At 43.1% G+C, this 13,266-nt stretch overlaps 1 protein-coding gene across 3 annotated transcripts in view; it reads right to left on the reverse strand.

Moving 5' to 3' along the window:
- The window catches only part of PARN (poly(A)-specific ribonuclease), a 188,853-nt gene extending 177,200 nt beyond the window's left edge, over positions 1–11,653 (reverse strand). For all 3 annotated transcript variants that reach the window (XM_038763155.1, XM_038763154.1, XM_038763156.1), the window contains exons 1-5: positions 11,579–11,653; positions 4,347–4,424; positions 2,316–2,395; positions 1,772–1,839; positions 1,605–1,686 (exon numbers count right to left, since the gene is read on the reverse strand). In XM_038763155.1, the coding sequence (XP_038619083.1) occupies positions 1,605–1,686; positions 1,772–1,839; positions 2,316–2,395; positions 4,347–4,424; positions 11,579–11,597 (327 nt within the window). In that variant the 5' untranslated portion in view covers positions 11,598–11,653. The remainder of the gene's footprint in view (positions 1–1,604; positions 1,687–1,771; positions 1,840–2,315; positions 2,396–4,346; positions 4,425–11,578) is intronic.
- Between the last annotated feature and the right edge of the window lie 1,613 nt (positions 11,654–13,266).

Here is a 13,266-nt window from a genome sequence, read left to right on the forward strand (position 1 = left end):
CTGCAAATACTGGATTGCTTTGACCTAACTCTATGGAAACACTACCAGAACAATTGCAGATGGAGGTGGGGTGTTCTGGGAGAGATGCGTCCATGGCGTCGCTATGGGTCGAAGATGACTCGACGGCATAAGACAAGACAATTCTACCATGCTGATCAATCAATGGTATTTATTGAGCTCTTATCACGTACAGAACAATGTGCCAAGGAAGAAACCCAAGTCATACAGCTTGAGTGGACAAGGGGGCTTCTTATTTGTTTTTAGCAGTAGACAGTATTAATTTGATTATCTTTTAATAGGAAAAGTGTTCGGTCGGACGGACAATTCCCTGCAATTTTCAAGCTCTGTCCCTTCAATGAAAAGCTGTATGGGAGTAACTAAAAGCATTACAAATGGTTTGCTCATTGGGCGAATAGGCTACTACAGAATTGAATCAAAATATTATTATCACCTTCTCTCTTGTGGAGTAACAATGGAAACTGGAATGTATATTACAGGGAACGATTGCCCAGTTGGTAGATTAGCAAGGCCTTTCCACACAGCACTTCCATGACAGTGAGGGCACAAGAAGAAAGAGGATGCAAAATTCAATCAATTTTGCTATTTCAAAAAAAACTTCCGGAGGACTTCCAGGAGATGCATGGCTATTACCACTGTTTGCTGCCACTTCTTCTCAAATCTTTCATCTCCTGCAAGAGGAGTTGTATAACCTGCAGGTCACAAAAGCTTCCAGCATCTTCCCCTCCGGAGTGACTCTTCTTTGCTCCTGATCATACCGGTCCCTACCCCATGACCTGAATATGTCTACTCTACGACACTTTATGTTTGAAATTCAAAATAAAAGGATAACATTTTTCCCATGGCAGATGGTGAGCACCTGCAATTTTTTTTTTTTTTTTTACCACAGGAAGCTGTGCAGGCAGAAAACACCAATAACCTCAAGAAAGGATTTGGATAAATTCTTGGATGACAAGAAATGAAGGAATGTTAGTTGATACATCAATGAAAATGGATTTTCCAGGCATCCTGTTGCCACTTCAAACACAGAATATGAGCCTGATGGTTCATTTGTCTGATTTCACAGATCACTCACCATCACGTTCAGCATTTACTGAGACCACCGGTGTGTAGGACACAGTATTGAGCTTTTGAGAATGTACAACAGAAGTAAAAGATACAGTTCCTTATTCCTGGGGGGTTTACAATTGAATATTAGTAGTTACGGAAAGGAACCGTAGTCATCAACTGCTCTCAAACTAGCATACTTTGGGAGGCAGCTGGGAATCCAGTTTATTAGGAAAATCCAGAGAAGAGCTGTTGGGGGACAAAACATGGGAGAATTGAGCCCTAAATATATTAATCTCTGGGGGCAAAGGACACCCCCTTCCTCCCCAGAGTGGAAGAAAGAGTAGATGACTCACTGGGTCTTCTGCTACACACTAAAGTTTAACACTACGAAGGCTTTAGGAGGAAGAGGTTGAAGTAGCAAAACGGTATGAAGGGGAGGGAAGGGGGTCATTCATTCGTGCTTTTTCTTTTGCCCATTTTCACAGTTTATAAAGAGCTAACTGTGTATCCAGAAAGAAATTATTGGTCCTACTAACCTGACATACAAACTTAACATCTGGTGAAGTCCTATTGAAGGGTTTCGGGAAAACATAAAAGTTAAATGACTTCATTACATACCTGTGGAAACAAAAGATGCAAGAGAATTTAAAGTGTGATGTTACTTACCAAAGCAAAATTAGTAATGCCTTAAAGAATAACCTACTTTGATTCCGTGTGGTCATACTTAAAAGTGCAGAGGCCATACTGAAATAGCAGAAAGTCCATGGAATGCTGGAAAAGAAAATATATAACCAGTAAAACAAATAGCGGAACAGTTATCAACAGCGGCAGGACTGGTTTGAAAAATATGGGATTTCTCCATCATACAATTTCGCTTTGGCAAAATGTTTCCTTAGGCAACTTACTGGAAGCATCACTAGTTTTTTCACTTGCACTGATTAACTTCTCTCTTTAAATTAGGCATTTTTCCTTGAGAAAAGCCTATTTAGGCTCATTAATTAATGTTATATCAAAGGTCATCCATATCAGTTACTAAAAAGTCAATTCCAATACTCTGAGGACTTTCCACAGTATTTCCAGCTTTTATTTTTATTGTTTACTATAAAATTATATTATTGTTTTATGTTTGGGAATTGGAAAAAATTACTCTTGTTAATAAGGAAAAGCTACATGATTACATTTTCAGTCATTTGCCTTTATTGACAGCCTTTAGAGAAATACTAATTTTGAATTAGATTACAACTTGCCTTTTTAAGTTTCTGATATCTTTCTTCTGGGGTGTCAAAACCATTTGTTAACGCGCTGACTGATGGTCCATCACTAATGCCTAGAATTTCAATAAACGTTAGTTTTAATACACAGTTACTAAAACACAAATCGGAAACAGCGCTCAACGGCCACCAACGCAAAGAGATATTTTTCTATGTGAAATTCATATATCTAGGGCTCAATTCTTCCATATTTTAATGAATGTGAGCATTCGGGAAAAGAGCTCAATTGCAAGTGCTACTACAACATCTGCCCCCGGCAATTAATTAATAACTCTTAAGGTATTTGTTAAGCGCTTATGTGCCAAGCATGTACTAAGTGCTGAACTGAACTTAAATACCCTTCAATATAGACAATAAAGTTCATTGTCATTCTTAGCAGACAAGATAAAAGGAAGTTTTCTTATCAGGAGACCTTTAATTAGCAATGAGTTCCCAGCCCTCAAAAACCACTATCTCTGAAAAGTGATAATTTAGAGTCATTTGTGCAGACTCTAAACAAACAGAACCAAACATTTAAAGAGGTTTGTTATCTTCACACATGCAAATAAGTCATAAAATACAAACTGAAAAGGAAGTACTCTAAAACATGGTAGGTCTTGGTTAACTTGTGAGGGCAATAGCTGGCTGTTAGTGCCCAAAGAATTAATGGCATTTTCTGAGGACTGTATTATTGTCTAACACAGCTCCTCAATCATGTTGATAATTACATTGCAGGCTTATGGACAGAGTGCTATACATTCAATTTGACTGATTTACATTGCACATACACTGCCTCTTGGAGCTGCAGATAGCCAAGCCCTTTTAAGCACAAAAACCAACACTAAGGGGTCTCTATAATGCCCCCCAGACTATATAAGAGGTGATCGAAAGAGGTGAATCCATCTGCAAAAACTGCACAGCAAGGCGACTGCGGTGTTGGGATGAGAAGCAAAGAGATGCTAGTTTTGCACACAGTAAGTGCTCAATAAGTACGATTGAAGAAAGCACTATTGCACCCAGTAAGCGCTCAATAAATACGACTGGATAAGGCACTATTTCACTATGAATGAAAAATACGATTGACTGAATACTGCACTCAGTAAGCGCCCAATAAACAGGATTGATTAAAGCACTACTGCACCCAGTAAGTGCTCAATAAATGACTGAAGAAAGCGCTATTGCATCCAATAAGCGCTCAATAAATACGATTGACCAGAGCATTATTGCACTCAGTAACTGCTCAGTAAATACGACTGGATAAAGCAGTATTACACCCATTAAGCACTCAATAAATACGATTGAGGAAAGCAGTACTGCACCCAGTAAGTGCTCAGTAAATATGATTGAAGAAAGCACTATAGCACCCAGTAAAGGCTCAGTAAATAGGATTGAAGAAAGCAGTACTGCACCCAATAAGTGCTCAATACGATTGAAGAAAGCACTATAGCATCCAGTAAGCACTCACTAAATAGGATTGAAGAAAGCAGTATTGCACCTAGTAAGTGCTCAATAAATACGATTGAAGAAAGCACTATAGCATCCAGTAAGCACTCAATAAATGGGGTTGAAGAAAGCACTACTACACCCAGTAAGCACTCAATAAATACGAATGAAGTACTACTCCACCCAGTAAGAGCTTAATAAATGATTGAAGAAAGCACTATGGCATCCAGTAAGCACTCAATAAATACGATTGATGAAAGCACTTATTGCACTCAGTAAGTGCTCAATAAATACGACTGTATAAAGCAGTACTGAACACAGTGAGAGCTCAATAAATACGACTGGATAAGGCCCTATTGCACCCAATAAGCGCTCAATAAATACAATTGAAGAAAACACTATTGCACCCAGTAAGTGATCAATAAATACGACTGGATAAAGCAGTATTGCACCCAGTAAGTGCCCAATAAATACGATGGGATCAGGCACTACTGCACCCAGTGAGCACTCAATAAATGGGATTGAGCTGATTCCGGCAAGAACCCCGGGCCCTGGAAGGGGTGCCCCAAACAGTCAACGGAGTACCTGAAAACTCCCCATCAATAGCCAGAAAATCCGCTTCTTCGATGGCTTGGTAGACCTTGTTAAGATTTTTCTTAAAATCTGCGAAAACAAAAACAACCCACCGAGGATGAGGCTGGGGCCCCGGAGTGTGGGGGCAAGGAAGGGGCGAGGGTGGCCACATGGAGGGTCAGGGGCTGGGGGGGAAAGGAGAAGGGGCAGCTGCAGGGGGCAGGTCATTCATTCATTCAATCGTATTTATTGAGCGCTTACCATGTGCGGAGCACTGGACTAAGCACTTGGGAAGTACAAATCAGCAACAGAGACAATCCCTACCCAACAACGGGCTCACAGGCTAGAAGGGGGGAAACAGACAACACGACAAAACAAGGAGACAGGCCTCAGAATAAATAGAATTATAGGTATAGACACATCCTGAATAAAATAGAGTAATTCATTCATTCATTCAATCGTATTTATTGAGTGCTAACTGCATGCAGGGCACTGTACTAAGCACTTGGGAAGTACAAGTTGGCAACATATAGAGACGGTCCCTATCCCACAACGGGCTTACAGTCTAGAAGGGGGAGACAGACAACAAAACAAAACATGTAGACAGGTGTCAAAATCATCAGAGCAAATAGAATTATAGCTATATGCACATTAACAAAACAAATAGAATAGTAACTACGTACAAGTAAAATAAATAGATTTATGTCTATACAATAATAATGATGATGGCATTTATTAAGCACTTACTATGTGTAAAGCACTGTTCTAAGCGCTGGGGGGTTACAAAGTGATCAGGCTGTCCCACGGGGGGCTCACAGTCTTAATCCCTATTTTACAGATGAAGTAACTGAGGCACAGAGAAGTTAAGTGACTTGCCCAAAGTCACACAGCTGACAATTGGTGGAGCCGGGGTTTGAACCCATGACCTGTGATTCCAAAGCCCATGCTCTTTCCACTAAGCACATCATTAACAAAAGAAATAGAATAGTGAATATGTACAAGTAAAATAAATATGTACAAATAAAACAGAGGAATAAATATGTACAAATGAAATTAGAGCAATACGTACAAATAAGAGTAATAAATACGGACAAATGAAATAGAGTAATAAATACGGACAAATGAAATAGAGTAATAAATACGGACAAATAGAGTAATAAATCTGGACAAATGGAATAGAGTAATAAATACATACAAATAAAATAGAGTAATAAATACATACAAATAGACAGAAGGGCTTTGGGGAGGGGGGTGAAGGGGAGGAGGAGGAGAGGAAAAAGGTCTTGGCCATGGGCAGCTGCAGGGGAAATATGTTGCCGACTTGTACTTCCCAAGTACTTAGTACAGTGCTCTGCACACAGTAAGCACTCAATAAATACGACTGAAAATGAATGAATAAATATGTACAAATGAAATAGTGTAGTAAATATGTACAAATAAAATGAATAGAGTAATAAATGTACAAAAAGACACAAGCGCTTTGGGGAAGGGGATAGGGCAGAGGGGGGGAGGAAGGGGTGATGGGAAGGGGAGGAGGAGAGGAAAAAGGTCCTGGCCATGGGCAGCTGCAGGGGGAATAAATATGTACAGATGAAATAGAGTTATAAATATGTACAAATAAAATAGAGTAATAAATATGTCCAAAATGACACAAGGGCTTTGGGGAAGGCAGAAGGGCAGGGAGAGGGATGGGGTGATGGGGAGGAGGAGAGGAAACAGGTCCTGGCCATGGGCAGCTGCAGGGGGACTATGTTGCCGACTTGTACTTCCCAAGCGCTTAGTACAGTGCACTTAGTAAGCACTTAATAAATACGATTGAATGAATAAATACGTACAAGTAAAATAGAGTAATAAATCTGTACAAATAGGCGCAAGGGCTTTGGGGAAGGGGGTGACGGGGAGGAAGGGGAGAGGAAAAAGGTCCTGGCCATGGGCAGCTGCAGGGGGAATATGTTGCCGACTTGTACTTCCCAAGCGCTTAGTACAGTGCACGCAGTAAGCCCTCAATAAATACAACTGAATGCATAAATACGTACAAATGAAAAAGAGTAATAAATACGTACAAATAAAATAGAGTAATAAGTCTGTACAAATAGACACAAGGGCTTTGGGGAAGGGGGTAGGGTGGAGGGAAGAGGAGGAGAGGAAAAGGGTCCTGGCCATTGGCAGCTGCAGGAAGAATATGTTGCCGACTTGTACTTCCCAAGCGCTTAGTACAGTGCTCTGCACGCAGTAAGCGCCTAATAAATACGATTGAATGAATAAATACGTACTTGTAAAATAAGAGTAATAAATCTGTACAAATAGACACAAGGGCTTTGGCAAAGGGGGTGATGGAGAGGAGGGGGAAAAGGTCCTGGCCATGCATGGGCAGCTGAAGGGGGAATATGTTGCCGACTTGTACTTCCCAAGCTCTTAGTACAGTGCACGAAGTAAGCGCTCAATAAATGTGATTGATTGAATGAATAAATACGTACAAATAAAATAGAGTAATAAATCTGCACAAATAGACACAAGGGCTTTGGGGAAGGGGGTGATGGGGAGGAGGGGGAGAGGGAAAAGGGCCTGGCCACGGGCAGCTGCAGGGGGAATATGTTGCCGACTTGTAGTTCCCAAGTGCTTAATACAGTGCTCTGCACGCAGTAAGCGCTCAATAAATACTATGGAATGAATAAATACGTACAAGTAAGAGTAATAAATCTGTACAAATAGACAGAAGGGCTTTGGGGAAGGGGGTGATGGGGAGGAGCAGGAGGAGGGGCAGAAGGAAAAGGTCCTGGCCATGGGCAGCTGCAGGGGGAATATGTTGCCGATTTGTACTTCCCAAGCGCTTAGTACAGTGCTCTGCATGCAGTAGGCACTCAATAAATACGACTGAATGCATAAATATGTACAAATAAAATAGAGTAATAAATCTGTACAAGTAGACACAAGGGCTTTGGGGAAGGGGGTGATGGGGAGGAGGGGGAGAAGGAGCAGAGGGAAAAGGTCCTGGCCATGGGCAGCTGCAGGGGGAATATACTGCCGACTTGTACTTCCCAAGCGCTTAGTACAGTGCACCCAATAAGTGCTCAATAAATACGACTGAATGGATAAATACGTACAAATAAAACAGAGTAATAAATCTGTACAAATAGACACAAGGGCTTTGGGGAAGAGGGTGATGGGGAGGAGGGGAGAGGAAAAAGGGCCTGGCCATAGGCCGTTGCAGGGGGAATATGTTGCTGACTAGTACTTCCCAAGGGCTTAGTACAGTGCACCCAGTAAGCGCACAATAACTTGTACTTCCCAAGCACTTAGTACAGTGCACCCAGTAAGCACTCAATAAATACGATTGAATGCATAAATACGTACAAATAAAACAGAGTAATAAATCTGTACAAATAGACCCAAGGGCTCTGGGGAAGTGGGTGATGGGGAGGAGGGGAAGAGGGAAAAGGTCCTGGCCATGGGCAGATGCAGGGGGAATATGTTGCCGACCTGTACTTCCCAAGCGCTTAGTATTCATTCATTCATTCAATCATATTTATTGAGCGCTTACTGTGTTCAGAGCACTATACTAAGCACTTGGGAGGTACAAGTTGACAACATACAGAGATGGTCCCTACCCAACAGTGGGCTCACAGTCTAGAAGGGGGAGACGGAGAACAAAACAAAACATATTAACAAAATAAAATAAATAGAATAAATATGTACAAATCAGAGTAATACATACAAACATATATACATATATACAGTGCACCCATGTGCACTTCCCTAGTACAGTGCTCTGCACGCAGTAAGTGCTCAATAAATACGATTGAATGCATGAATACGTACAAGTAAAATAGAGTAATAAATCTGTACAAATAGACACCAGGGCTTTGGAGAAGAGGGTGATGGGGAGGAGGGGGAGATGGAAAAGGTCCTGGCCATGGGCAGCTGAAAGGGGAATATGTTGCCGACTTGTACTTCCCAAGGGCTTAGTACAGTGCATAGAGTAAGTGCTCAATAAATACGACTGAATGCATAAATACGTACAAATAAAATAGAGTAATAAATCTGTACAAGTAGACACAAGGGCTTTGGGGAAGGGGGTGATGGGGAGGAGGGGGAGAGGGAAAAGGGCCTGGCCATGGGCAGCTGCAGGGGGAATATGTTGCCGACTTGTACTTCCCAAGGGCTTAGTACAGTGCACGCAGTAAGCGCTTAATACGATTGAATGCATAAACACGTATAAGTAAAATAGAGTAATAAATCTGTACAAATAGACACAAGGGCTTTGGGGAAGGGGGTGATGGGGAGGAGGGGGAGAGGGAAAAGGGCCTGGCCATGGGCAGCTGCAGGGGGAATATGTTGCCGACTTGTACTTCCCAAGAGCTTAGTACAGTGCACGCAGTAAGCGCTCAATAAATAGGAGTGAATGCATAAATACGTACAAGTAAAATAGAATAACAAATCTGTACAAATAGACACAAGGGCTTTGGGGAAGGGGGTGATGGGGAGGAGGGGGAGAGGAAAAAGGTCCTGGCCATGGGCTGTTGCAGGGGGAGTATGTTGCCGACTTGTACTTCCCAAGGGCTTAATACAGTGCACGAAGTAAGCGCTTAATAAATACGATTGAATGCATAAATACGTACAAGTAAAACAGAATAATAAATCTGTACAAATAGACACAAGGGCTTTGGGGAAGGGGGTGATGGGGAGGAGGGGGAGAGGGAAAAGGGCCTGGCCATGGGCAGCTGCAGGGAGAATATGTTGCCGACTTGTACTTCCCAAGGGCTTAATACAGTGCACGAAGTAAGCGCTTAATAAATACGATTGAATGCATAAATACATACAAGTAAAATAGAATAATAAATCTGTACAAATAGACACAAGGGCTTTGGGGAAGGGGGTGATGGGGAGGGGCGGGAGAGGGAAAAGGGCCTGGCCATGGGCAGCTGCAGGGGGAATATGTTGCCGACTTGTACTTCCCAAGGGCTTAATACAGTGCACGAAGTAAGCGCTTAATAAATACGATTGAATGCATAAATACATACAAGTAAAATAGAATAATAAATCTGCACAAATAGACACAAGGGCTTTGGGGAAGGGGGTGATGAGGAGGAGGGGGAGAGGGAAAAGGGCCTTGCCTTGGGCAGCTGCAGGGGGAGTATGTTGCCGACTTGTACTTCCCAAGGGCTTGGTACTGTGCACCCAGTAAGTGCACAATAACTTGTATTTCCCAAGCACTTAGTACAGTGCACCCAGTAAGCGCTCAATAAATACGATTGAATGCACAAATACGTACAAATAAAATAGAGTAATAAATCTGTACAAATAGATACAAGGGCTTTGGCGAAGGGGGTGATGGGGAGGAGGGGGAGAGGGTAAAGGTCCTGGCCATGGGCAGCTGCAGGGGGAATATGTTGCCGACTAGTACTTCCCAAGCGCTTAGTACAGTGCACGCAGTAAGCGCTCAATAAATACGATTGAATGCATAAATACGTACAAGTAAGATAGAGTAATAAATCTGTACAAACAGACACAAGGGCTTTGGGGAAGGAGGTGATAGGGAAGAGGGGGAGAGGGAAAAGGGCCTGGCCATGGACAGCTGCAGGGGGAATATGTTGCCGACTTGTACTTCCCAAGCGCTTAGTACAGTGCACGCAGTAAGCGCTTAATAAGTACGATTGAATGCATAAACACGTATAAGTAAAATACAGTAATAAATCTGTACAAATAGACACAAGGGCTTTGGGGAAGGGGGTGATGGGGAGGAGGGGGAGAGGGAAAAGGGCCTGGCCATGGGCAGCTGCAGGGGGACTATGTTGCCTACTTGTACTTCCCAAGTGCTTAGTACAGTGCTCTGCACGCAGTAAGCGCTCAATAAATAGGACTGAATGCATAAATACGTACAAGTAAAATAAGAATAATAAATCTGTACAAATAGACACAAGGGCTTTGGGGAACAGGGGGAGAGGGAAAAGGGCCTGGCCATGGGCAGCTGCAGGGGGACTATGTTGCCGACTTGTACTTCCCAAGCGCTCAGTACAGTGCACGCAGTAAGCGCTCAATAAATAGGACTGAATGCATAAATACGTACAAGTAAAATAAGAATAATAAATCTGTACAAATAGACACAAGGGCTTTGGGGAAGAGGGGGAGAGGGAAAAGGGCCTGGCCATGGGCAGCTGCAGGGGGAATATGTTGCCGACTTGTACTTCCCAAGGGCTTAGTACAGTGCACGCAGTAAGCGCTCAATAAATAGGACTGAATGCATAAATACGCATAAGTAAAACAGAATAATAAATCTGTACAAACAGACACAAGGGCTTTGGGGAAGGGGGTGATGGGGGGGAGAGGGAAAGGGAAAAGGGCCTGGCCATGGGCAGCTGCAGGGGGAATATGTTGCCGCCTTGTACTTCCCAAGGGCTTAGTACAGTGCACGCAGTAAGCGCTCAATAAATAGGAGTGAATGCATAAACACGTATAAGTAAAATAGAGTAATAAATCTGTACAAATAGACACAAGGGCTTTGGGGAAGGGGGTGATGGAGGGGGAGAGAGAAAAGGGCCTGGCCATGGGCAGCTGCAGGGGGAATATGTTGCCGACTTGTACTTTCCAAGGGCTTAATACAGTGCACGCAGTAAGCGCTCAATAAATAGGACTGAATGCATAAATACGCATAAGTAAAACAGAATAATAAATCTGTACAAACAGACACAAGGGCTTTGGGGAAGGGGGTGATGGGGGGGAGAGGGAAAGGGAAAAGGGCCTGGCCATGGGCAGCTGCAGGGGGAATATGTTGCCGCCTTGTACTTCCCAAGGGCTTAGTACAGTGCACGCAGTAAGCGCTCAATAAATAGGAGTGAATGCATAAACACGTATAAGTAAAATAGAGTAATAAATCTGTACAAATAGACACAAGGGCTTTGGGGAAGGGGGTGATGGAGGGGGAGAGGGAAAAGGGCCTGGCCATGGGCAGCTGCAGGGGGAATATGTTGCCGACTTGTACTTTCCAAGGGCTTAATACAGTGCACGCAGTAAGCGCTCAATAAATAGGACTGAATGCATAAATACGTACAAGTAAAATAGAATAATAAATCTGTACAAATAGACACAAGGGCTTTGGGGGAGAGGGGGAGAGGGAAAAGGCCATGGGCTGTTGGGGGGGGGGCAAGGAGGGAGCCCGGGGTGCAGGGACGAGGTTGCAGCGGGGAAGGACAGGCCGGTCCGGGGTCAAAGGTCAGAGGTCAGGTGGGGGGTAGGGGGTCACGCACTGCTCCTGATCATCTCCATGGTGCCGAGCCCGGCGCGCGCCGCGCCCTCCCGAACGCTTCTCCCCGGCGGCGGCGGCGGCGGCGGCGGCGGCCACTTCCGGAAACAGCGCGCGCCCCCGCCCGCGGTCACGTGACCCGGTGACGTCACGGCGGCGGCGGCCCCGCCCCGGCGGGAAGGAGCGGCCTCCCCTCGCCTGAGGGGAATCCTTTTTGGACGCCCCTCCCTTCCGCGCATTCATTCATTCACTCCATCGTCCTTCTTCTTCGTCTTCAATCGCATTTATTGAGCGATTCCTGTGCGCAGAGCACTGTACTAAGCACTTGGAAAGTACAATAGAGCAACATAGAGACTGTCCCTGTATATATGTTTGTACATATTTATTACTCTATTTATTTTCCCTATTCAACTGCGTGAATGAATGAGTGAATGAATTTACTCCATCGTATTTATTGAGCGCTCACTGTGTGCAGAGCACCGGACTAAGCGCTTGGAAAGTACAAATCGGCAACGTATAGAGACGGTCCCTATTCAACCACATGAATGAATGAATGAATGAATTAATCAATTAATTAATTAATTTACTCCATCGTATTTATTGAGCGCTTACTGTGTGCAGAGCACTGGACTAAGCGCTTGGTAAGTACAAATCGGCAACATATAGAGACGGTCCCTATTCAACTACATGAATGAATGAATTAATTAATTAATTAATTAATCAATTAATTAATTAACTCCATCGTATTTATTGAGCACTTACTGTGTGCAGAGCACGACTAAGCGCTTGGAAAGTACAAATCGGCAACATATAGAGACGGTCCCTATTCAACCACATGAATGAATGAATGAATGAATTAATCAATTAATTAATTAATTAATTTACTCCATCGTATTTATTGAGCGCTCACTGTGTGCAGAGCACTGGACTAAGCGCTTGGTAAGTACAAATCGGCAACATATAGAGACGGTCCCTATTCAACTACATGAATGAATGAATGAATGAATTAATTAATTAATTAATTAATTTACTCCATCGTATTTATTGAGCGCTTACTGTGTGCAGAGCACTGGACTAAGCGCTTGGAAAGTACAAATTGGCAACATATAGAGACAGTCCCTATTCAACTACATGAATTAATTAACTAATTAATTAATGAACTCCATCGTACTTATTGAGCACTTACTGTGTGCAGGGCACTGGACTAAGTGCTTGGAAAGTGCAAATCGGCAACAGATAGAGACGGTCCCTATTCAACTCCATGAATGAATGAATGAATCAATTAATTAATTAATTAATTTACTCCATTGTATTTATTGAGCGCTTACTGTGTGCAGAGCACTGGACTAAGTGCTTGGAAAGTACAAATCGGCAACATATAGAGACGGTCCCTATTCAACTACATGAATGAATGAATGAATGAATGAATTTACTCCATGGTATTTATTGAGCGCTTACTGTGTGCAGAGCAGTGGACTAAGCGCTTGGAAAGTACAAATCAGCAACATATAGAGACGGTCCCTATTCAAACACATGAATGAATGAATGAATGAATGAATGAATGAATGAATTTACTCCATCGTATTTATTGAGCGCTTACTGTGTGCAGGCAGAGCACTGGACTAAGCGCTTGGTAAGTACAAATCGGCAACATATAGAGATGGTCCCTATTCAACTACATGAATGAATGAA

This window comes from Tachyglossus aculeatus, chromosome 21 (genome assembly GCF_015852505.1).
Source record: "Tachyglossus aculeatus isolate mTacAcu1 chromosome 21, mTacAcu1.pri, whole genome shotgun sequence".
Lineage (NCBI taxonomy): Eukaryota > Metazoa > Chordata > Mammalia > Monotremata > Tachyglossidae > Tachyglossus > Tachyglossus aculeatus.